Source organism: Manihot esculenta, chromosome 4, assembly GCF_001659605.2.
Source record: "Manihot esculenta cultivar AM560-2 chromosome 4, M.esculenta_v8, whole genome shotgun sequence".
NCBI lineage: Eukaryota > Viridiplantae > Streptophyta > Magnoliopsida > Malpighiales > Euphorbiaceae > Manihot > Manihot esculenta.
Window position 1 is genome coordinate 34,151,907 of NC_035164.2, and position 26,010 is coordinate 34,177,916.

Genomic DNA, 26,010 nt, shown 5'->3' on the forward strand with positions numbered 1-26,010 from the left:
TTTTAAAGCCCAAGCTTCAAAGTAACTCAGAATCTTGAATTAAGCTGGTCAAAAAAGCCCACCAGGCTGGGCCAACCGAGTATGAACTGGTCTGTGATTTGAAACAAAACATCTTTTTTTCCAAAATATTATTTAAAAACAGTTTTGAATCTTTTTAACGAAAAGTATATTAACTAAAATTAAAATCATCATTTAGTATAGTTTCATCTTTTTCACATTTTTGTTTGTTTTGTTAAACAGTTCTTTTTCTCTGGAAAAAAAAAGTTATTTAATTTTTCTTATAAAATAAATTATATCAAATAAAAGTTCTGGAATTCTAATGGTAAGCCTGGAAGGAACCACCTGTCTCTTCTTAATTTTAGTATTAATGCCAAGAGCCGACTTAGAGATGAAGGTAATGACGAATTAAGTAAGCTTATTAGTTGGAATTGGAGGATTAATGTAATCTTAAAGACTAGCCGGATATACTTCTTTGTAGGCCAACTCTTGTGTCCTTAAACCGTAAGAAGTTGCTATAATTAAAATTTTTTATTATATTATAATTTTATTTAATAAAATATTACAATATTATAAAATGATATGTCCATGATCGAAAGCGGAAAAATTTAGGGCCATAATCAAATTGAACCAAGTCGAACGTTGATAAGCTCAATTCGATTAAAAAATAAATTTAAAAGTTCGAATTTGAGTTTGAACTCGACTCGAATTTCATTTATAAGCTCGAACTCAATTTATAAAATAAATATTAAACTCGAGTTTGGTTCGAACTCGATTCGTAATAATCTCATTTATCACATTAACTAGTTAATTCAAACTCCACTCAAAAAACTTGAATTTGAACTCATTTAAACTCGAATTTGAGATCGATTATAAAACTTGAATTTGAGTTCGATTATATTATAAACAAATTCAATATAATTCAAATTTATTTAAATTATAAATTAATTTAAATTAAAAATAAAATTTAAATTATAAAATCATTACGAGACTTTTAAATTAATTTTTTTATTTAATTGAAATTTCTCATACCCAAACCTAATAAAAAGGAATGTAGAATGTTTATTAATAAAAAAAAATATAGAAGTGTTATCTTTTTATAGAGAAATCACAATCATCCATATCCGTTCAACTTTCGATGTGGGATTGGTATTGGCGAACGAGTATATTCACGAATTTATTCGCGAGCCTGTTCACAAGCCTATTCACGAGTCTGAAAATGAGTCGAGTTCACAAGTCTAAACGAGCCAAATACTGTTAAGCTCAAGTTTGACTCGTTTATTAAATGAGCCTAAAAAGTGAGCTCGAGCTCGAGATCGGCTAGTTTAGAAAACAAACCGAGTTCAATCAAATTTTTATCGAGCCGAGTCTTGAATAGTTTACGAACAGTTTGCTCGGGTGAATCAAAATAAATAATTATATGGAATTAATTTATTTAAAATGTAATTAATAAATGATATAAAATAATCTCAAATTTATTATAGGCGGCTTAGATATGGCCCATTAAATTTGTTTTTTCAAATAGATTATATTACCTTTTAAAATCTTATTAATTATAAAATTTTAAATTAATTTTGTATATTAATAAATGATTTAAAATTATAAGATATAATGAATAAATTAAAAATATAATAAACAATAATTAAATCAGTTATTTTTTAAAATTTATAATGTATATTATTATATTACAACTATTATGTATATATATGAAAAATAATTACATTTTAAATTATTATACATGTTGTATACTAAAATTAGTACTTATTTATTAATATAATAAATTAATACATAGTAATTTTACATGATAAACATATAATTTAATAAATATTTAAAATATATCAATTATTAGTTATAATTAATATATAATAACTATTTTAACAATTAAACTCAATCGTTAAATCAAAAAAACTTTAGTGTGAATAAAAATTATTATGTATACGGTGGAGATGTTTCTCACATACAATCCAATCAATTTTTAGAATATGTAGATCTCTTTAGCAGATTTATGACATTATTTAGATCTATTATGGAATTAGAACAAAAAGACATATATTTCAGTTTTTTAATAATGTTGATTTTGAAAATATATGGAATGGGACCCTTAGTTGTACAATCGATTTCTGCTTGTTTGGAATGAGATACTAAGGTAATGAAAATCCTCTCCATATTCCTCTAACTCATTTTGATTTTTGGGTTCTGATTAAAGACTTCCTTTCTGGTTATTATAACGAAACGTTGGCTAAATTAATCGGGAATTTTGTTAGCCACTATAAAGAGTATGATATGAAAAATATTTCAACTATGTCGCCGGACCCTATAAGAGTTAAAGTTTGTTTGGATATTTGGCAACATTTGAAACGAGGAAAGAAGTTTGTTGGAGATGATGGTACTGTGTTTACTGTGAAGTTTTAATTCGAAAAGCTAACTATTTTTTACTATTTATGTGGGAAACTGGGTCATGTGAAGGCTTTCTGTGATTTGCGGCTGAGGTTAAAAAAAAAATCAAGTTTGGTTGGGGTGATTTCCTCAGAGTACTTGTTCGTCGGAACCATAGACCGACAAGTCTGTGACTGCGTAATTCCGACAATTATGCTCCGCCGGGATTTGTGGCAGGATTGGTATCAACTAGCAATTTTGAAAACACTAATTTAGCAATACATAATATGCAACTCTTCTTATTTGACAAAAGTCAACCCATTGTAAATAAGGAGATTGAGGATCATATTATGGACATGGACAAGAATTCTGTAGGTCAAAATAGTTCTGGTAAGCTTGATGAGGAGATTACAGCCCGAATAAATGATGATGCTAAAAAAATGTCAAGAAACACTAAATATTACGTTATTACAGATTTTCCTTCCTCTCAACAGGATGCCTCTAACAACACTTATGCGAATGTTAATTTGATAGACAACAGTGAAGCGGCTCATCTTGTCAAAAGTCGGGATAGCCGAAAACAATGATCGTCCTCTGTTGGAACTGTCGAGGATTCGGCAATTATCAGATAGTTAATGCATCGAAGGATTTGGTTACTAATTACAAGTCAAACATTTTATTTTTATGAAAACAAAAACTCTTAGTTTTCGTATGAAATTTTTTCGTAATTTTTTATATTTTGATGGAGTTAATAGACAAGGATTGGGATGAGACATTTCGTTAATGTGGAAGAGTCATGTGTCTGTTGCTGTGGTTGGCTTTTCTTCAAATTTTATTGATTTGGTTGTTTCGGAAGGTAATGTTCAATGAAAGTTTACTAGTTATTATGGGTTTCCGGAATCGCAACAACGACATCAGTTTTGGAACCTTATTCGAGATTTATTTTGTAGAAACTTTCTTCCGTGGGTTTATTCGGGAAACTTTAATGATTTATGCTCGAGGTATGAGAAAGAAAGATGAGCATCTTTGCCAAATTATCTTATACAGGGATTTAGACAGACACTTAATGAGCATATTTGCCAAATTATCTTATGCATGAGTTTGATTTTGAATGATTGTAAATTTTTGTTAAACCCTATAACTGATATTTCTGTTAGACGGATTCGTAGTAATACTACTCTAATTGTTTATAGTTTGGCTAAAAAATCTATTAGATATAATGATCTATCTATTTGATATAATATCTCTCTATGTTTGATATAATTTTATTAATATAATAATTATATTTACTTAAAAAAAACATTTTCAAACTCCTAAGTTTAATTAATTAATATGATACTGAAGTTCTGATGGAATCTGAATCTCTGGAAAAAAAAAACAAAAAGGAAAATCTGAATGGAGTTGCCAAACATGGCCTTAAGCAGTGAGGAGGAAAAGGACAGAGGGGGAAGAGAGAGAGAGACGAGGCGTAACTTTTTAAAGGGGGCCAAGGAGTAAGAGCGGCTTGTGGGTCCCACCACATGGGTTCAGACCATCACCGTGCGCGCTGTCTCCTTCCCTCATCAAAATTTCCGCTACTTGTCACTCTCTCGTCTCCTCGTGTACCCTGCCCATTGTTTTTTTTTTTTTAAATGAAAAATTAGTATTCTCAAAACTTAAAAAAACAAATCAAAAATATATTATACTCTCTATAAAAATAGGTCTATAGTGATTTTATATAAAAATAAAATTTAATTAAATTAACAGTAAAAAATTTTAATTACTGGATTAATAGTTAGAGATTGTCAAGGTCTAAATAGATTAACTTTAAGTTGAACCCTCAATCTACTATAAAAATATTTTACTTTTAAACATAATAATGTATTTAATAATTTTTTTGAAATAAAAATTAAAATAGTAAAATTTAAAATCTCTTAAATTTATTTAAAAATATTCATCATCAGATTAAATATGTGAGTGTAATGTATTTAATAATTAATTTTAATATTTTATATATTTAAAAAATAAAATATATTAATTTGAATAATAAAATAATATGAATATATGATATATTAGAAAATGATATAAGATTTATTAATTTAATTACACTAACCTGATTTATAAATTTAGAAAAGTGAAAACGGTAGAAATATAAAAATTGGATTCAGTCTTAGGAGATGGAAAGAGTGTAAAAACACACACACATATATATATTTGTGTTTTCCGGGTTTTGTGGAGCCACCAATAAATCTCCTAATTAACGGGTAAATTTAAAAACTTGGAAGATGTATGGTGTCGGGTGTTCAACAGAAATATAGTCAGTGAGGGCCCCAACACATGCACATCTTTTTTTTTTTTGGGCTTAATATCCTTGAAAATTTGTTTAAGAAATATTATATCAAAAGGGGAGAGATTGAACTCGAGAATTTTGAAATTAATCTTGATATCCTTTTACCACCTGCGGGATCTTCCTTTCAGATTGGATAGGGTTCTGTTATAGGACTTTCTTTCTATTGGGTCTAGATTAATTCTATGGGCTTGGGGTTATGTTTTAAGTTTTTTTTTTCAAGACTTCAGATCCCTTTGTACTCTGCACTCTCCTTGATGAAAAAAAATATATATATATATAAGATAAATGCTCATGTATACAGTGAGCCTTGTGATGGAGATATAGCCCTACGGCGGCTACATGCAAACGGCTATAATCAGACCTGCCTGAGTCCCGTTCGGGATTGAAATTGACTAAATTATAATTCCCCTGCTTTATGGACCTTATCCAATCATAGAGAGCTCAATGTATTTTAAACAAAATAAAATTTTAAAATACATATTTGAATTTGTGAGAAGTTGAACTGACATTGATGAAACTGTCACAACTGAATTCAAATCATGTTTCTACATAGTTTTAGTCGAGGACCAGTTTTAGTTTATAAAATCAAATGTCATACAATTTTCAAATTTGATTTGATTGAGTAATTAATTTTTATTTTTATAAAAATTAAAGCTAATTTTCTGTTTTAATCGAATCAGTTTAATTTAATTTACTTAAAATTATATTTACTTAAATTTAAATTAGTTGGTCAATTATTACATTAAAAATGTTTCATTGATAAATATATTTATTTTTGTTGATAATATTATTTTTTGTTAAATATAGGATTTTAATATTAAATATTTATTTTATTATAAATAATTAAAATTTCATTTTTAAAAAAATAATTAAATTTATTGTAATAATCCAATAAAAATGTATACAAGTTTTAATTATAAATAAAATATAATTATTAATCTTATAATATTTACTTAATATTACTGACAATTAAATTCCGGCCCTATCTAACTGAACTTCAATTAATATTAATTCCATGATTAAGATTTAAAGTAATAGAAAATGTATATAGAGAATCACCTATTAAAAAATTTATCTATTTGATCTGATGAAATTTAGTGTAACAGTATTAAAATGATCGGTATATATATATATTTAAATTAATATTTATTAAATATATTAAACTTCTTCATAAGACTTTATATATCTATTATTATACTTCTATTATTATAAGAACTTTAATTCATTCGAATCAACACATTCAGCTCTATTAACTCTTTAATTACTAATTTAAATTTATTAATTTTCTCATATGATCAAATTTTGATTTGAGTATTTCTATTTATCCATTATATTAACTCTTTTACTATTAATTTTAATTTATTGATTCTTTCGTGAGATTAAATTTTGATTCAAATGTTTCTGTTTAATAAATCCAATAGATCGCTATTCATTACTATTCGAATCAGACAATTGGAATAAAAAATATATTAAATATATCAAATTAAAAATTGAAAACTCCCGACTATTCAACTGAAATAAACACTTCATTGAATATACTAAATCCACCATGATTGATTTATACATATTAAAGCGTCTCGACTGAAAAAATAAAAAAGAAAGCATCACTAATCTATACAATTTATAAAATATTTTAAATATTACATTTATATAATTTATTTTTTAAAGAGTAACCGTTAATGCATGCAAATTGCAAAGACTATATAATCCCCACACTTTTTTTCTCTCTAGTTCTTTGTTGCACAATTGATTTTTAATCTAATACCATTAAAACATACTTAAATTCGCATACAGTTTGATATCACCATATATTTTTATTTAAATAAAAGATTTATGATTCATTTTTAAATTATTTTTTTTAATTCGGTCTGTTTTAAAATTAAATCTGCACGAATTTAATCGGACAGATCTACAGATTATCAATTTTAAAAATATTAAAATAATATCATTTTATTTAATAATTTTTTTATAGATAAATATTAAGGATGGCAACAAAATGATTGAGAGAAAATATGTATTAATTTTTAAATAAAATTTAAATATTGTTAATTTACAAAAAATGATATTGATTGGTGTTATTTTATTTTGTATAATTTTTAATAAGTTTATTTTATTATTTAGATAATTTTAATAAAATTTATTTAATTTTTTTTAAATATAAAATCCAAATTTATTTATTAATTATAATATATTTTTATTTATTGATTGCAGTTGATATAATATACAATTTTAGTTAACATGTAATTTAATCAATTATTCTAATTTATAATTTAAAAAAAAGAACTATTTAGACTCATATGTGGTCCGCTGCGGCCGAACTGCCTTAATTTTAAAATTTTATTTTTTAACAAATTTTTTTACCTCAATTCATTTTAATATTAAATTCGCACAAATCAAATGAAATCGGACTGAACAGCCCGTTTGACAACGCTACCTTAATATTTGTCAAGTAGACACATCACACATGACAAACAAGCTTGTCCTAGAGAATGCCACTTCCGGATCACCTCTAAATATTTTTTTTGACCTGCAACCTCTAAAATTGTTTCAAATACTCAAATCTTACCTTCACCCACTGAATCTATTTAAGGATTAAATATAAAAAAATAATAACGTTTAGTATTTATATTATATAAAAATTTATTAATTTTAAAAATATATTATATTATTAATTAATATTTTAATAATTTTAACTATTAAATATTTTTACTATTTAAATATACAGTATAAAAAAATTTATTATTTAATCTCTTTATTTTATAAAAATATATAATATTTAGTGATTCATATTAAAAATACTTTAAATTTGTATATAATATTTAATTATTAAAATTAATGAATAATTTATTAATTAATTTTTTAAAATTTTTTTAAAATATTTTTTAAAACTAAATAACTGACTAATAAATTTTTTATAATACTAATAAATTTGAAATACATTATATGGATGTATTGAAAAACATAATTTAAAATAAAATAGTAAAAAGATAAGAAATGGTTTTGAATAAATTTAATATTATAATAGTAGAAATTAAATAATACATTTTGTCAGGCCTATAATTAAAATAATTAGATGGTCAATTTAAAAAGAGATAATGCGATGGGCGTATCCAATAATTCCATGTCATCAGTACTGTCATTGAGTAGGTGAAGTCTTAGCATGGGGACATTACACATAACTTTGTATGAAAATCCAACATCGTCAAACGAGTCATGCAAGATTATGACCTCTCATTTTGACTCATTTATTATCAGTTTAAACATTTAAATTAGCAGACAGCACAGTTAGAATAGGCTGAAAAAAAAAAGACCATAGCTACATCATTTATTATTAATTTAATATAATTTTTTTAAACAAAAATCAAAAATTAAAAAATAAAATTTAAAATCTCTCATATTTATTTAAATATATTTATTATCAAACTAAATATGTGAATATAATTCAAGATAGTTTTTACACTATATTTATTTTAATATATAATATTATATATTTTTATAATATTAATAATTATGTAATAAATAATTATATTTAATAAATATTATCAGTAAATATTTTTATTATAAAATTTGCAAAATGTTAATAAGATATGGGAAATTACTCTCAATTGCATCATCAAAATTATGAACAAAATTATAAAAAGTAATGTAAAAATTTGACAGCAATTGATTGTTACATGTTCCACAAAAATAAATAAATAAATAAATAAATAAATATATAAATGGCAATTCGAAATCATAATCATAGCCGACCACTAGCAGTTGATCCAATCAACCCATTTCAAATACGTTGCATGATTGCAAATTGTTTATAACTATTTTGATCAATTAAGCTTTTTCTTTTTTTAAAGAAAAAACTCAACGGTCGATAACAATTCCATAAGTAAATAGTAATTAATTAAAATATTTTTTAGAATATTAAAACTATGATTAATTTCTCTATAAGTAAATAGTAATTTTAAAAAAAATTAAATTTATTTAGTTTCAATAAAATGTAAATTTAATAAATTTATTTAATGCATAAGTACGACAAACCATCCTTTATCATGTGACTCTCTTATCACACGAGAGAGTAGAGGGAAGTCCTTTATGGTGAACCAAACGCAGCCTTAGCTTTGCCATTTGCACATTCGGTTCTCCCTTGAGAGTCTCAGAAGGAGAAGAGAGAATGTGTTGTTTATTTTGTTGAGCGTGATCCTGTAAGAGAGAGAAGAGAAGAGAAGGAGATGAGAGTTTATTACATATAATATATTTCTTAGCTGTTACTCTTTCTAACTGGCACTTAAGTTTTAATCCGTAATACTCTCACAAATCTCCTCAACCCACGTCCTCATTCCTCCATTAACGCTCACTTAAATCTCTCTCTCTCATTTATAGCTATGTAAATATACACAGTCCCCACTCCTTAAAGTCTCTCTGTTTCTCTTCTCTCGCTATGCTGGGATCTCAATTTGAAACTGCACTTTGAAGCTGAAAGGAGCTTACCCTTCTCGCAACTCTTTCCAATGTAAGCATTTCGTTGCTTGTGCCTATATATTTGTACACTTGTGGGTATGCATTGTATTTTATTTTGTTGTTTTTTTTTATTCTGTTGTTTCTATGGCGACTCTGATCTGGGTTTTGGCTTTAGATTGGAGCTTGGGAGTTCGGGATGTTGACGTGTATTGCCTGTTCAAAGCAGCTCAATAATGGATCTATGCACCAAAGAGAGAGGGAAGATGATGATGTTATGGAGACTCCCAGGACTAAGCAGGCCATCAAGGCCATTACTGCTCAGGTGTTTACATATTTTTTTGGAACTCCTTGAGCTCTAGTATCTGTTTGTTTACTGAGAAAATCAAGTCAAAAGGACAAGGAAAAGAGTTTTTGAGTTTTGGTTATTTTCTGAAGGAGCTTAATAAACTAACAAATAAAAAGAGAAGAGTTGAATAGCAATGACTTTTTTTTTTTTAACATCCTTGCTCAAATGGTTTGGGTTTTTTCATTTTTGGGTGGAAACAAAAACCCATAATTGCTCTTTTTCTATTTGTCCTTTTTCTTGGCAAACAAAGGGAGGGCAAGGACGTGATTTCAAAGTTTGGATGCAAAAGCAACATCCCCAAACCACCAAATGGCTATCAAGCCGAGGGGCTACCTTCTGTTCCATTGATAGTTTATGGAAACGAAAATATTCGAATAGCAATTGAACCATTGGAACATGGGTTCTATTCTTCTGTATGACTTATCTGTTTTCACTTAAGTTTTTCAATATATGGAGCAAAACAATGCAAGATGTCTTTTCTAAATTCAGTTTCAAGATTTTTGAAGCCTTTTTAGCCATTTCAAGATTGATTGATTGTTATTATTATTTGCAGATAAAGGACATGGCACTAAAGGCATCAGGAGCATATAGAAACTGCAAGCCTTGTTCTGGACCGTCAAACAATAACCACAATGGGAGTTATGCTGATTCTGATGCTGCATCGGAGTCAGCAAGGTTTCACTGCGCATATCGTAGGACAGGGAGCTCTAATTCAACCCCAAGAATCTGGGGGAAAGAGATGGAGGCAAGACTGAAAGGGCTGTCAAGTGGTGAAGGAACACCTGCGTCAGTGAGTGGGAGAACGGAGTCTGTGGTGTTTATGGAGGAAGATGAACCCAAGGAATGGGTTGCACAAGTAGAACCTGGTGTGCTGATCACCTTTGTTTCTTTGCCTCAGGGTGGCAATGATCTCAAACGGATTCGATTCAGGTAATGATACTATTATGTTTGTTTGTTTCTAATCTTTTTGTGAAGGTTCTGATATGTTTGAACGCAGTCACATGTTCTTCTATGTGAAAGTATTAACTGTAATTTGGCCATGTCGAGAGGTTTTCCTTTGAGCTTGGAAATAAGCACTGGAATTCAGTCATCCTGAGTTTTGTCTGTTGCACATTGGATTCTCTTGCTTGTGTTGTGATGTTGAAGTTTTCATTTCTTCTAACATGATCACATTTCTTTGATATGTTGATGTTAATTGGAGTTGAGTGTTTTGGCATTTCTTTATCATTATGTCGGTGAGGCTATTACACTAATTTGCATACCAGTTTTTCTCTATTACATTTACTACTAATTTTAGTGGCATCCAAGTACTGGGAGTAGGGTCTGCATTTAATGTTTCAACCCATTAAGACATGTCATAATTTGGTAGAAATTCGCGATGGTACCAAGGGAAAACTTGTATATCACCTTTTGGATGGCAGTAAAATGTAGGACAGAAGTGAAGCATGAAGATTATACTTATCTGATATGCATGTGGATAGGGGAACCCACTGTCCTCTGCTTCGTGCATGCAATTTTCAAGTAAGAATTAGACTACCTATTGAAAGTAACCAAACGGGCCACTGTTTGGATTGACTTCACTATGTACATACAGGCATTTTTCTTTTCATATTTTTTCTGTCAACTTGCTTTTGTTCTTTTATAGACCAAAAGATTGTATCCACTATTCCATTTTGTCTTCACTTAGAAGCATCCCCATCAGTCCAAGGGAAATGAAACAGGACAAGGGAAAGTAGGTGGTAACTTTGAAAATTCTGATTTTTTCAGAAGACGTCTTATTGCATTAATTTGGTGATCAATTAAAAAAAGATTATTTTGGTGATCACTTGGGAATTAAAAAAAAAGATCTTATATGGTATTACTGTTCATAACTGTTGAAGCTTAGGGACAATTATGGCCTTAAAAAGGACATAGAAATAAACTTTGGTTTCTCACTTTTTGGCTGGTCTCTTTATGCGTGACTTGCCTTTCTTTTAGCACTTAAGAAGAAATATTCTAACCTTCATTTAATGAGTAAAATGTCAATCTAACTGATTGGACATCATTACTTGCGGTGGGACGGACAAAAATGAAATTCTTGCAAATGCAAGAACAAAAAATTTTTGTATTTACCTTAGCATGTGCAAGATTCCTGTGTTTGATGGTCCTAATGTGTACAAGTCGTTCTTCGATTAAGCTTTGGTGAGCCATCTATGCTATGCTCAAAACCATTTGATTTTAACGAGGGTAGAGCCAAAGCACCAGTACTTATAAAAGCTTGGAGAATTTGGGCCACCAATACCACCCTATTTATAAATTCTTAATCTAAAGCTCAGATGTGGATTGGTTTGATGGTTTTAGTATTTGAATGAAATAAGAAGTATAGCAGGTTTTCACTCATGAGAACACTGCAGGATGGACTTTCATTCTGATTTATATGCTTTGTCATGCGTGGATAGATAGATAAATAGTAGACATTGATAGTTGGAAACTTCGGTAAAACTGTCATGTTAAGTAGTTCCTTCTCCTGGTTCTTTTTCTTTCTTTAGGAGCTAGTTTTCTGGGGGTGTTCTAGTACCTACAGTATTTAGTCATTAAGGAGTTGCTCTTAAAGAAAACACTTACTAGTTGTTTTCTTAATGCTTTCTTGTTTCCTTCTTATGTACTTGGGTAATGCCAGCACCCTTTTTCATTGATCTTATTTTATTATTTGAAACAAAATCTTGAAATTCTTTTTGATGCGTGTTTAATTGTCTGAGTCAATATTTGATATTTTGATCAGCCGTGAAATGTTCAACAAATGGCAAGCTCAAAGATGGTGGGCAGAGAACTATGACAAGGTTATGGAACTATATAATGTTCGACGGTTCAATCAGCAAGCAGTCCCACTTCCTACTCCACCACGATCTGAAGACGAGGTAAGCATGCTTTGCATTAAAATTTAACAAATATTCTTTTATTGTCATGATTTTTCTCCCTGCTTATGCTTGATTTGAGATTTTCAAACAAATAATTTGCTTCTACATAGCATTTTAATTGAGTTTTATTTCACTGTAATAAAGTTTCTTTCAAGAGTCTATTATTCACTTATGATTTCATGCATTATATGTCCAGAGCTCAAAGCCCGAGTCGGCCAAGGACAGCCCTGTGACTCCACCACTAGGCAAAGAACGCCCTCGCAATTTCTACCGGCCTACAGGAAAGGGATATTCTTCATCAGATTCACTTGACCACCATCCAATGCAGTCCCGCAAATATTGTGACTCTGCAGTTCTTGCTTCTACTCCAAAGCTTTCAAGCATCAGTGGGGCCAAGACAGAGGCATCATCAGTAGGGGGTTCTGCTAGGACTAGCTCATCAAGAGAGGTAGATCACTCAGGAGAGCTTTCTATCAGTAATGCAAGTGACATGGAGACTGAATGGGTTGAGCAGGATGAACCAGGAGTGTACATCACAATTAGAGCATTGCCAGGTGGCACACGAGAACTTAGACGTGTCAGATTCAGGTTAGTGGGTTACATAACTTTCTCATGATATTTATCATGTCCTTTTGCTATTTATCTTCCCAGTTCTAACAAGTAGATATATGTCCAGAACATGATGATCCTTTATAAAACAAAACATTTTAATTAGTTTTGACTTTTGAGAAGATTCTAAAATGTAATTTGATGACATAAGTTCATCAAGGTATGAAAAAATTCTTTGTCAAATTCTACTCATGCCCATAATTTGGTTTAAGTTTCTTACAAAAATTGTCTTGTACTCGTGCAAACTTTCGTTGGTGGTCTTGAAATCTAGGCTTAGAGATATTCATGTTGTGATGATGCTGTCCATGCCTGACATGTTGTATTTGTTATGTATAAGTACAATGTCAAAATTGTGTACGAGCGAATTGTCTTAGTCATGACATTTTTCTCCTTGTCTGTTCGCTGCAGCCGGGAAAGGTTTGGCGAAATGCATGCAAGGTTGTGGTGGGAAGAGAATCGAGCCAGGATACAAGAACAGTATTTATAATTTTAGCAAACTGATGGGATTGGTGTTCAGAAATTGTGTTGAGTCCTTACAACTGATATAGTTCAATATGGAGAATGGAGACCTTACTGGCAAAGCTAGTCTCGGACTGCACATGGGGACTCTTAGTCTAGTTAAAGTATATCTTCCTTGATTCTTTTCTCGTTGGTTATATTTCCTTTAAACTTGAGGTGGATGCAATGCAATTGTTAAGATGGTTTGTAGTTTGGCTAAAAGGATGCAGTGTTAGAAAGCTGGTGGAAAATGTTAATTATGATGTTCATACGTGTCGTTTTAGCAATACACTTCCCTCTTTTAAGACTCTTCTCATTTTACTTTCTTTTCTGATGCTCTCATCTGCACCTTTCTTGTTGCTGTTTAAAGCTCGTAGCAAGGGATCATTACTTGTACAAATTCATTGGCTCTCGTTCTGCAACGCTTTTTAATCGGGAGAATTACTATCTGATCCTTTTTTGAGTTTAGAAATTAAATAATATATATAATTAAAATTATAAAAACTATATAATATAATTAATATGAACATTTTAGTGGGTAATTTGAAAAAAAAAATTAAAATAGTTAATTTTATAAAAATTTAGAGATTTTGATAATAATTTATCTTGAAATGTGTATTTTGTGAGGTTAACCATTATGTCATGGGTTTGGCTTTTTGAGTTGCGAGTTAAATGAAAAAAGTTAAGAAAATTAACGTATAATTTTATTTTTTAAATTAAATTCAAATTGAAACTTCTAAATTAGTTTAGACAAAAAAAATGCTAAATGAAATAATTTTAATATGAATACAGAAATAAAATTAAATAATTAGGTAGGAAGGATTGTGTAATTTATAGCTTTTTGGGATGATGTCCAAATCAGATAAAGAAATGATAAAATTCCCATTTCACCCAACAAAGTCGCCTTTAAAGTAAAAATTGTATAATTAGGGAAATAATCACTCATTTAATATTGGAGTACGAAAGTGTTAATCTCATCATAATGAACAAATTAGGGCTTATTATATACAAAATGCCTACGCCGTCGGATACTTATATTATGAGATTAATTTTATATAAGAACAAACCTAATTTAATTTAGAATCATTATTTAAATATTTTTTTATTTTATTTATGAATTATTATATTTATTTTATATAAAATTAAGCTTATATCGATGCTGACCTTTTACTTGACAAATGAAAATATACTTTAAAGTAATGATGCCATTTTATAAAAATATAAAATAAATTTATTATTTGGTTATCATAGTGATTGCCTTTTTTTGTAAATATGGTTGAGGGAAAAAACCAAAATAATGATTATTTTAGACACCACAAAATTTTTAATCAAAATAATAAATATAGAATAAAATATGAGATATATTTTTTTTAAAATTTATATTTAAATAACAGTAAGAAATTATTCGAGAGAAACTTTAAGAAATGCAATATAGCGGCAAAAGTTTCAGAGGGAGAAGGGCAAAAAGAAAATACAAGTAAATTGAAGGGCAAATTGGTAATCTTTATACCCCCAATGCATCACCCAAAGTCATTGAGGGGTAAAATCGTTTTCAAAACCCTCGCCTGCAAACCCCTTCCTCCGCTCAAGCCCGTTCTCTCTTTGTCCCTATTGTTTCTTCCTATAAATGCAAACCCTAGCCTTTCTCTGATACCCTTTCAAATTATAGATATAAACCCATATTATTTATAGCCGTTATTTTAGTGGGTAAATTAAACTAATTGTTGGTTTTGATCGTGGAGAGTGTTATTGAGAAATGGTCGCCCCTGTTAGTACTAGTGCTGCAGCTGCTACTACTACTGGGACGCAATCACAGACGCATATACTCTCAGCTAGAGTGAGGAAAATGATACAATCAATCAAGGAAATCGTGGGAAATTTCTCTGATGATTTTATCTACACGGTCCTTAAAGAGAACAACATGGATCCTAATGAGACCACCCAAAAATTGCTTAACCAAGGTCGGCTTTTTATTTTTTTATTTTCCCTCGGTTTATTGGCATTTTCTTTTCTTTTTGGCTTCCTTATTGCCTTTTGAATGATGGGTGATTGGTGTTCTCATGCCAATCCTTTTAAAGTTTCTAAAGTAATGGGGTCTTTTTTTGGGGTTGGATTGCATAAGCTACGAGTTCACGTTTTGAGGTCTTTCACAACTCCTGTGTGTGGTGTTTTTTTTTTTCCTTTATTTTTGTGTTTCTGGCGGTTTTTGGTAATGGGGATTTCACGTCTGGTGGGGCTTTGTGCTGATTTTGATTTGGAAATGGAGAATTATTTGGCGTGCCATTTTTTGTCCCAGGGTTATTACATTTGCTTTGCTTCGTTTAGGTTGTGATTTCCAATATCCACATTAGGTGGTTTGATATGATATTTGAGAAAGAGTGTTGATATTTAATTTCTGTCTTTAGCTCTGAGCATGTTAAGATAAATTTAAAGCCTTAAGAGTCAATAAATTCTAGTATTTGCCCTTTTTTTGATATTTTTGTTGTATCAAGTGCAAATGGGTGATGGTTGTTATATGCTTATTCTGACAATGGATGTTGGAAGTGAATGGGAGTGTATTTGGGTTAATTTGTAAATATTTTTATTGTTTCTTGAGTATTTGGTGATCATTTCTGTTCATTTGTGCTAGTTATGAACGTGGAAGTTAAATTAGGGTAGTTTGTAGGTTTAAGTCCACATTCTTAATGAAGATTAGTTTTCAATTTTTTGACTCTGCTTTAATTTTTATTACGCTTCAAGGTACAAGTTCTTTTCTTTTCTTTTTTTTCCCCCCTATATTCTGTCGTCATTTTTTATTTGAGAACGTGAATATTGCAGATTTTAGTAGCATTGGGTGCGATCAATGATATTACATTATTGGATTGGAGGCTTTGTAGGAAATTTTATTTGAGCATAGGCTTTTGTGGGTCATAATGTAATATGAGAAGGATGTTCAGAGCGGCAAAGTTGGGTTCTACTAACTTTCCCTTTACAGTTTTCTTTTGGTGAGTATGTGGATTTGTTGGGGAGCTTTATAATACTTTCATAGAAAAACGCCCAGTTTCTGGATGCTTCTGCGCTGTGGTTTTTTTCCCCCTTGGAATTGTGCACTGCTGAGTGCTTCCCTTTTCTTGCCTTTCTGTCTGCTCCCTTTGGATTTGTTGACCATTTATCATATGGTAACTACTAATCTATGGTTACTGTATTCTCATATTATCCTTATATGGTTTTCATCAGATCCATTTCATGAGGTGAAGAGAAAAAGAGACAAGAAGAAGGAGGTATAATCTTGTGTATATCTTTGTTTCGTTACTTTTTAATTGCTATTGGCTCTCTCAAACCCCCTCTTTTCTTTTAGACTAAAATAATTATGCATTTGGTGGTTTTGAGATATCCAATTGTGCTTAGTACTTAGCTGGTCAAGATTCATTTTTTCCAGTTGAAGTTCAATTATGCATATTTAGGGTACTGTGTTAGTTTTTTTATTATACAAGCATCTGATCTAACATTTTACTCATGAATTTATATGCTCGTGGCCTCAGAGTATGGGATACAGGAGTACTGCAGATTCAAGAAAAAATTATGAGAATTTGAGTCAGGGGACAAAATTTCACACATTTTCTGATCGGAATGCTCGACAAGGTGGTTACACTCGAACACCTGTACCTGGTAATGCAGGAGTCAGTAGAGAGTTCCGTGTTGTAAGGGACAACAGAGTTAACCAAAATACAACTGGAGAACCAAAGCCTGCCTTGCAGCAAGGTTGCAGTGAGCAGTGCATTGCAATAGTAACTCAAAAGGGGTACAATTATTTTGTCTTTTTCCTCAATTTTTCTCTACTTCGATTGATTTATGTTTGGTTCCAGGTGGCTGATGCTAAAAAATTTTGTTCATGTTTTATCACATCAATTTATAGGTTTCCCAACTCAAGATAGAAATATAATGAGTAGGATGTCAGTTAGTAACCAATAACCATGACCCTTTTGGTTGAGGGGCTGCAATGTTATTGTAGCAATGATACATGCAATGAACACATGAATTTAGTTGTTAGGGTGAGCTCCTACTAGTAAATGGTTTTTATATGATATAGTACTAGTCGGATGCTAATTTGCTATCCACTTTTACTGGGTAATAGTTCCCCTTTTCTATTGCATTTTGAAAAGAAAAAGGAAATGAACTTTGAAAATTTTGCTGCCGTTAGAGTATGTGGGTCCAATTAATATGCTTGATGAGTGATCCAAAGTGCACCTTCAAACCTTACAATTATGTCAAAAGTACTGGCTTGTGTGTACCTTGGAGTTGCGATGAACTTAGTAGGGTAGTTTGTCGTGAGTATGTTTAAGATTCTCTGCTGCTGATGATGATATCAATCCTTTTGCAAGCTTGTTTTTTATTGCAAAAACTTTTCATAGGTTCTCGTGCTTAAGGTTATCTTACCCTGTTTTCGCCATTGAATGCTTTACTGAATAGTTCTGCTGCCATAATAATTTGCTGCGTGTGCTTAAATGGCTTCTTGCTGTAATGATAGTTATGTTGCAATTGGTTAGAAGTATGAATTTAATCTTTGAAATTGTCTACATTCTCGTTTAGTGAAGCCATTGTAGCCATCTGTTTTAACTCCATTTGGTTCGAAAGTTCTTTTCCATTTTGAGAAAATCTTGGATAAATTACAATTTTTTAATACTATGATAAATAATGAAACTCTGTTTTTGATTTTGGCAATTTTTCCTTCTGATATTTAATTGTTGTTCTTTGTGCACAGAAAAATTTCTACTGACTGTAATTATAACATTGAATATGATCCTTGTTTTCTTTGAGCAGCTCATCAGGAACAGGAACTTCAGTCATTGTAAAGCCCTCTGGTGTGCGGAGTTCAACTCAAGCTTCTAATGGGCCTGCTGATGTTCAATCTAGAAACACCAGAGATGCTACCTTAAAGACAGATGGGAAATTAGTATTTGAGGAAAAGCGGACTGTGGTTTCTAGTTCAGCTTCACGGGTACAAGTAATAAAACCCAACTCTCAAAATCATTCTGCGACACTGGCATCAAGCAATTCTGTTATTGGGGTGTATTCCTCTTCAACTGATCCTGTTCATGTGCCATCTCCTGAATCTAGATCATCTGCTGCTGTTGGAGCAATTAAGCGTGAGGTTGGGGTGGTTGGTGGTCGTAGGCAGTCTTCTGAAAATGCGATGAAAAGTTCATCTGTGTCTAGCAGTTCATTCTCAAATTCAGTTTTGGGAAGGGATGGTTCAATGTCAGAATCATTTCAGCCTTTCCCGGTAATTTCGAAAATGGACCAAGCTAGTCAAACTGTTGCGACTGAATCTGTTATGCCAAGTATTTCTGTCAGCAGATCATTAGTAAGCAATCAGTATAGCAGGCCACATCAAGCAGCTGTGGGTCATCAAAAAGGTAATACTTTATGAAAAATGTAAGATGAGAAAGAAAATATAGGAGAGTAAAGGTGGAGAATAATTTCTCCTCTTGTTTAAAGGAAGAGAATGGAGGTGGGAGAATAAATATTTTTGCATTGATTAGAGTTATTGTAATCTTCTTCACTTTTCTCAATAAAAAATTTGACTATTAAGCAAAAATTAGTAATTCATTGAGTTCCACCCCAAACTAAGGTGACAGAGATTCTCCATTTTTTCTCCTCATTGCCCTATTTTTACCTCCTTCATGAACAAGAAGAAGGGAGTTTTCTTCTATTTTCTCCACCTGCTCTTTCCTTTGCATAATGACTAGAGATGGGGTGTAACTGACCACAATCTTTCATGCAGCTGCTCAGCATAATAAGGAGTGGAAACCAAAATCAAGCCAAAAATCAACTGTTGTTAGCCCTGGAGTGATCGGAACACCTACAAAACCCAGTTCACCTCCATCTGACAATTCTAAAGATTTGGAATCAGAAACATCTGATTTGCAGGATAAGCTTATGCGAGTGAATGTATTTGAAAACCAAAATGTGATCATAGCACAGCATATTCGAGTCCCTGAAATTGATAGGTGCAGGCTGACCTTTGGCAGTTTTGGGACAGAGTTTGATTCTTCTAGGGATGCTATATCTGGATTTCAATCCATTGAAGACTCTAATGCAGAATGTGCCGCAAGGTTTGTGTTTTATCCCTTATAGTTGTTCGCCTAGAACTATTCTACAAACTTGGCACATTTGAACAGAAAGTAAAATAGATGCTTACATGCAACATTTGCTATAAACTTAGAGAGCAAAAGGAATAATTGAGACAAGTTACCAAAGAGGCAGAAATATGATCTGTAGAATAAAAAGAAGTGGTAATGCAAAAGGATTTCAGGTTTAAAGGTGAATAAGATAAAATTGAAGGAATTAAAATTTTCAAATGCCAATTAATTAGAGTGCTGTTCCCCATGCATTTGCAAATGTGGGAGGTTATACATATATGACAATAGGTTAATAAGAAGTTCAAGTCAGAGTTCATTTTATGTGAGCTAAATATGATATAATAATGGCAGCATCTCAGTGTCTACACCAGAGTCTTCAAGTGATGATGCCTCTGGCAACAAGCAGGTGGAGTTACTAGATGAACAGGTTAGAAATTCTGGATCAGATTCTCCAGCATCAGGTGCAGTTTCTGAGCATCAATTACCTGATAAGTCTTCAAGTCCTCTAAATTTGGACAATTATGCTGATATTGGTTTAGTTCAAGACAATAGTCCTTCATATACGCCTTCAGAGTCACAGCAACAGCAACAAGATCCTCCTGAATTACCAAGCTTTTCGGTGAGTCATTCGTCTTTTAGTGGAATGTCTCTGCCATTTTAGGTTTGTGCTTAGTTGAAAGGGACTGGTGTTAATAGGGTTCTTGTAGCTGCTGATGAAAGCTTCAGTTTGAAATAAATATATATATTATGTTGTGTACTTGTTCATTCTTCTGTGATCCCTCTGATGTATATTGGTTTCATGGTTTGCAAGAAGGCATATGATCCCCAGACCGTTTATGATATTTCATATTTCAGACCACCACTTGATGAAACTGTACGTGGACAGGGTCTACCATCACCCCAGGAGGTAAATTTTCAAGCCATATTATTTTATACATGCATAATATAATTTATTGTCCCTCCCAGTTGTCTTCCATCCTATGGAGCACAGAAGCATGTGTAGAAATGCTTTTGTTACTGCAAATGCATAAGAGTAGTTTCCAATTCAGTTCTATTTTGCTTTAAAGTTGTAGGTATATGTTGCTGTCAATTGTGTTGCCTATTGTCAATGATATTTGGCAAAAGAGAATTGAGACTGGTTTATGTGTGGCCTTTAAATAGAAACCCTTTTCAAGTCTTCTGAATCACAAAAAGTTCAGTTGGTGATGCTTGAGAGATCCTTGTGTGAAAGAACTCTTCTAGGATCTGTTTTGCTTAGGCATTATGTATTCAATTGACGTCCTTAACTTTCATGTCTGCAGGCCTTAACCTCACATATGGCCAACAGCATGCCAGCTTCAACTATAACTATGGTACAACAGCAGCAACAGCCACCAATGGCCCAGATGTACCCTCAAGTTCATGTTTCACATTTTGCCAATCTTATGCCATATCGTCAGTTCCTTTCTCCAGTTTATGTTCCACAGATGGCCATGCCTGGCTATTCTAGCAATCCTGCATATCCACATCCATCAAATGGAAGCAGTTACTTGCTAATGCCTGGAGGTAGTTCCCATCTCAGTGCAAATGGGCTCAAGTATGGAATCCAGCAGTTTAAGCCAGTTCCTGGCAGCACTCCCACTGGATTTGGAAATTTCACTAGTCCAAGTGGTTATGCCATTAATGCTCCAGGTGTTGTTGGTAGTGCATCTGGGCTGGAAGATTCATCTCGGATCAAGTACAAAGATGGGAATCTCTATGTTCCTAATCCACAGGTACAGCTTTGTTAAGAAATTTGATTGTTTCGTTCTTTCTGCTAGATGATGATGGTTTGAATTATCAAATATGTTTGGTTAGCAACTCTATTCCAAAGATTATGCATTTCCTAGCTGGTTTGGCAAATTTTTTTCCTCAAAGTGGTTTGGCATGTTGCATGTTGAACATTTGTTTGTAACCACTTGTTTATTATAACGTGGTTGTCACATGGTGACAGGCGACAGTACATGCATATCCCTCTTCATTTTATTTCATTCTGGTTAATTTTTTCGTTTTATGCTTATCAACTGTGCAGAGATTAATTTGTCTAAGAATACAGCATCCCTTCTTTGATTGGTTTTTGAATAGGAAAATAGTAAATCTGACATTGCACCTATTTACAGGCGGAGACCTCTGAGATTTGGGTTCAAAATCCAAGGGAGCTTCCAGGTTTGCAATCTGGTCCGTACTACAACATGCCTGGGCAAACACCTCATGCTGCTTACTTGCCATCCCATACTGGTCACGCATCCTTCAATGCAGCTGCAGCACAATCTTCTCACATGCAATTCCCAGGATTATATCCTCCCCCTCCTCCAACACCTGCTGCAATGGCAAATCCACATCATTTGGGTCCAGTTATGGGTGGCAATGTTGGAGTTGGGGTTGCCCCGGCTGCACCTGGGGCGCAAGTTGGCGCATATCAGCAACCTCAATTGGGTCATCTCAACTGGACGACAAACTTCTAAAAAAGTAAATGTCAATCTAACCCCTCGTTTGTAAGGGATTGTAGTAGTTATAGAAAGTTTAGTTTTCTTTTGTGAAATGAGTAACCCACAATCTTTTCTATTCAATGCATATTGATGTTCAATTCTCAATATTCCCATTTTTCTTTAGTTGCACGGACTAATTATCCTAATCATCCAAGGAGGTTACCGGGTTTATTAGATTTTCTGGTCGAGGGGAGGGGCTTGACATGCAAAACAAAGTGATTATTTTCCCTCATTTCTGAAAAACATGTAGGTAAGTAGCGTATCAATGTCATGAAATCAATTTAATTTATTGTGTCTAATTTCACGTTCACCTTGGTTTTATTGTTCTCTTTATATGACATAAGAAGATGAGACAGAGGGATTCTTTTGGTCGTTAGTGTTTCCTTTTATCAGAGAGGTAAAAGGGAAAGGGGAGTCATTATTTTATGTCTTTGTTCTAAAGATTTGTTGTTTAGTGTTTCTTTTATCAGAGAGTAAAAAGGGAAAGGAGATGAATGTGTCATTGTTCTCTTTGGAGATCGGAAGTGCTTTATTCCTCGGGATCGCCAATGCATTCACTTTTTTTCATGTTTCATGCTCTTCCACCATGCCCATCCCCACCCCGGCACCCTCTACTTTGCCTAAAGCAACCTGCTCACTTTCTTTTTTTCTCCTGAAACTTTTTAAATTCAGAATTTTTTTAAAGGATGAGGCATTGTAGAGATTTAAACTTTAGTCTCCAGTATGAGATATGCACTGCCTTCATCTGCAAGGAAACTCTTCACTGTTATTGTATTAAAGTTTATTATGGTTACTTAATCGTATTTCATGCTACTGGAGTTTGTCTTCTGGGATTACAATTATGTCTATATGAATTGAATTCTCAAGACACTGGCAATCCTTACATTTCATTTTAGATATTTTGAGCCTTTTGCAGAGACGGATACTATATGAAGAATATTGGATGATACTTCATATTAATTGGTAATAGATATTTTGCATCTGCATGGAGGGAAAATCCAACAGGTGATGTTAAAGGAGGACCACAGCCAAATCTGTGAACTCTTACACGTGCAGTTTATCTCCTTTGACAGATTTGGCTGTCCATGACTAGGTGTTGGCTGTGGTCCTCTCCTCTCTCCTTATAGTATTCTCGCATGCTTTGTTTTTTTCCATAATGGAAAATGAAAGAAGATAATTATTGGCACTCGTGCAAGATTTCATTTGTGGGCTGTGATTGTGCCATCTTCTTCTTTATTATTTCCTTTGCCTAAAATTCAGTAACCAATGAGTTTCTAACACTTGGCTTTTCAAGTCAAGTCATCATTAGTATCAGAAAGAAAAATTAGAGAAGAGGTGCATGGACGCAATTGAAAATTTAGGCATTGCCATGATCCACTGGTGTGTGGGAAAAGAAAATCTCTCATGTGTTATGAGTGGTCGACCATGAAATGGGAGATGCATCACATTCACCTCTCTTTATTAGTTAGTGATAAGTGCATGAACATGGGCCAAAGCAAATTTAGGGTCTTGATTGGTACTGGGGTTAAGATGAAATAGAGAAAATGATTTCTGAGCAAAGAGTGCATAGCCATGCACGCACGCACGCACACACCTTTTTATTTCAAACATTTATACCCCTTTGTGGAAGCCACCGAGCAAGCATTGAGACTGTATTGGTGAGCCATATGGGTTCTTGAGTAATCACATCTCAAGTAAGGATCTGATTCCTCATTCACTATCAATCAGATTTAACTTTTTAACAACATTTCAAAATTAATTGTTTTTTTTTTTTATATACCATGTCATTAATTTGAATTCACATTTTTTTTAAATTTTAAAAATACTCCATAATCAGAATGAAAATTTGAAATCTCTTGAAAGTGATTTGTAAATTAACTGGTTTTACTAACAAATATGATGGTCTTCTTCTGACTAAAATATATAGGGAGTGGAGAGGTTCTGAGTTTGAATATCTCTATTACCCTATTCTAAAATTATACTAAGCTTGATAGTAAGGAACTAAGCGGTCCAACCAAAGGGGCTGAGTTGATGCCAACTGAAACCCTCAACTGTGAAAGAAGTCGACATAGCTGCTCTTCTTTCCTCGTAGGTCGTAAGGCAACCCAATCTGTTGTACTCAGCAAATGAATTGTGTAAGCATATTTTATTGGAATGAAAGAAGGAGAAGTTTAAATTATTAATCGGCCTATTGCTATCAAAACGTGAAGAATTTCTCCAATGTGCAAACACAATTATATACGAGGAAGACTAAGTGTTGGGAAATAGCTTATCATGCAAGTTCTACTAATTTGGTACCAAACAATGTGTTGTGATGTGTCAAATCTAATGCATGTGGTGTAGTCTACAAATCCACCAAAGGGTATCTTTTAATTCCTTCTTATAATGGATGATGATAAAGTAGAAATGAGTATCATGATTAATAGTAGAAATGTGGATGTCAACTGTGTTTGATAGTTACTGTTTGAGCTACTATTATGAAAAATAAATATATTATTTTATCTGTCTATAAAATGACTCATTATTTCAATACTAATGAAATATGAAAATTTTGATATTCTGTTTGCATCATGTGCTTTAGTAAAATAACAATGAATTTGAGAGTGTTTGAAAGAAGATTAAGAGAGAGAAAGCAAGAAGATCAACATTGGCATCCACACACATGTTTACTTGCTTTTTCTTTAGTAGTACAACTTTTTCTTAAACAAAATCTCACTTTTAATTCTTTCTACCACACAAATTCCCTTGTGCTAATCCATCCTTTTTCTTATTGTTATTTAATCAAATCACATCATCAACTTAATTTTTTACTTTCCCTTAACATTCCAATTTCTCTTTATTATCTATTAATTAATAAAATAAAATAAAATAAAATAAAATATATCCCCATCTTCCTAATCTTCCTTTCCAAAAAGTTTAGGAGCCACGAGTGCAATGATTGTACACATAAGAACCACCCACTATGAACATGCCTCTCTCTCTCTTTCCAAATCACTTGTGAATTAATAAATTAAGTCATATTTAATATAAACTCAATCTCACATAGGAGTAATTTTTCACATGCACATATTATTACTTTGTAAAAAATAAATAAAATTGAAAAAACCTCTAAATTTCAAATTTAATTTATTTCGTTTGTTAGAATCCCATATGTTCAAATTTAAAAGTTAACGGCTATATTTCAGCCTGCATTTAATCAACAAACTACAACAAAAACTCTTCATCGTGTTAATTTGAAGATCAAATTTTGGGAGAAAATTTAGCGAATATAATAAAAAACAGAAAAAGGCAGCATTATTGCAGTTGATTTGAGTACGTAGAGAGTGAAAGCATCCGAAGGATCCGGATTACTTGACTCTACAAAAAAGCCAACTTATTACTTAGCAGCTTATGCAGTAATTCATATAATATTAATTCACACCATTCATTCCTTTAAACTTGCCGGAATTTCTCTCCATGCATGCTTTCCCTCATCATATCAATTTCAGTTTCTTTTTTTATTACAATAAAAATAAACCATCTCATAATTTTATAAAAAATATAATAATTAATCTTTTCATATTTTTTTTTACAAGAATAAATTAATTAATAAATTTTTCTACACAATAGTGACAATACTAAGCTACCCACATTCTTCATTTTTCTTTTTTGCTTTTTGAAGTTGCAAGGATAATTTGTCACTTCTCCCTGTGGAAGAGACAAAATGAAAACACATATAGCCTACTTACTCTTTTCATATTTAAAGGTTGAGTATATTTTATTTTATTTTTAATAAAAATAAAAAATTAAGATTTTTGTATAATTCATTATTATTTAATTTCATTTAACTTTATTAATAAAAAACATAAACAAAAAATTAATAACACATAATAGATGA

General features: G+C 31.8%; 2 protein-coding genes across 4 annotated transcripts; both read left to right on the forward strand.

The window, feature by feature from the left end:
• Positions 1-8,773: 8,773 nt before the first annotated feature.
• LOC110613218 (protein Brevis radix-like 2) lies at positions 8,774-13,686 on the forward strand. Of its 2 annotated transcripts, XM_021754243.2 has the most exons (6): positions 8,774-9,206; positions 9,330-9,476; positions 10,054-10,430; positions 12,262-12,397; positions 12,594-12,985; positions 13,415-13,686. In XM_021754243.2, the coding sequence occupies exons 2-6, from the start codon at positions 9,351-9,353 to the stop codon at positions 13,491-13,493; spliced, it is 1,110 nt and encodes a 369-aa protein (XP_021609935.1). In that variant the 5' UTR covers positions 8,774-9,206; positions 9,330-9,350; the 3' UTR covers positions 13,494-13,686. The 2 variants fall into 2 exon arrangements, with proteins under 2 accessions (XP_021609935.1, XP_043811664.1); XM_043955729.1 differs by lacking the exons at positions 8,774-9,206; positions 9,330-9,476 and adding an exon at positions 9,549-9,913.
• Positions 13,687-15,042: 1,356 nt separating this feature from the next.
• LOC110613524 (GBF-interacting protein 1-like) lies at positions 15,043-22,238 on the forward strand. Of its 2 annotated transcripts, none has more exons than XM_021754696.2 (9): positions 15,043-15,465; positions 16,721-16,764; positions 17,026-17,285; positions 18,305-18,900; positions 19,269-19,599; positions 19,978-20,245; positions 20,438-20,533; positions 20,928-21,380; positions 21,765-22,238. In XM_021754696.2, the coding sequence occupies exons 1-9, from the start codon at positions 15,261-15,263 to the stop codon at positions 22,107-22,109; spliced, it is 2,598 nt and encodes an 865-aa protein (XP_021610388.1). In that variant the 5' UTR covers positions 15,043-15,260; the 3' UTR covers positions 22,110-22,238. The 2 variants fall into 2 exon arrangements, with proteins under 2 accessions (XP_021610388.1, XP_021610390.1); XM_021754698.2 differs by having other exon boundaries at positions 15,045-15,465; positions 20,441-20,533.
• The last annotated feature ends 3,772 nt before the right edge of the window (positions 22,239-26,010 follow it).

Bases quoted from the DNA above. Each gene is read 5' to 3' on its own strand.
- LOC110613524 (XM_021754696.2), top strand. From the start codon at position 15,261: ATGGTCGCCCCTGTTAGTACTAGTGCTGCAGCTGCTACTACTACTGGG. The intron at 16,765-17,025 runs GTATAATCTTGT...TCGTGGCCTCAG, and splicing joins AAAGAGACAAGAAGAAGGAG to AGTATGGGATACAGGAGTAC. The intron at 19,600-19,977 runs GTTTGTGTTTTA...TAATAATGGCAG, and splicing joins AATGCAGAATGTGCCGCAAG to CATCTCAGTGTCTACACCAG.
- LOC110613218 (XM_021754243.2), top strand. From the start codon at position 9,351: ATGTTGACGTGTATTGCCTGTTCAAAGCAGCTCAATAATGGATCTATG. The intron at 9,477-10,053 runs GTGTTTACATAT...TATTATTTGCAG, and splicing joins TCAAGGCCATTACTGCTCAG to ATAAAGGACATGGCACTAAA. The intron at 10,431-12,261 runs GTAATGATACTA...TATTTTGATCAG, and splicing joins CTCAAACGGATTCGATTCAG to CCGTGAAATGTTCAACAAAT.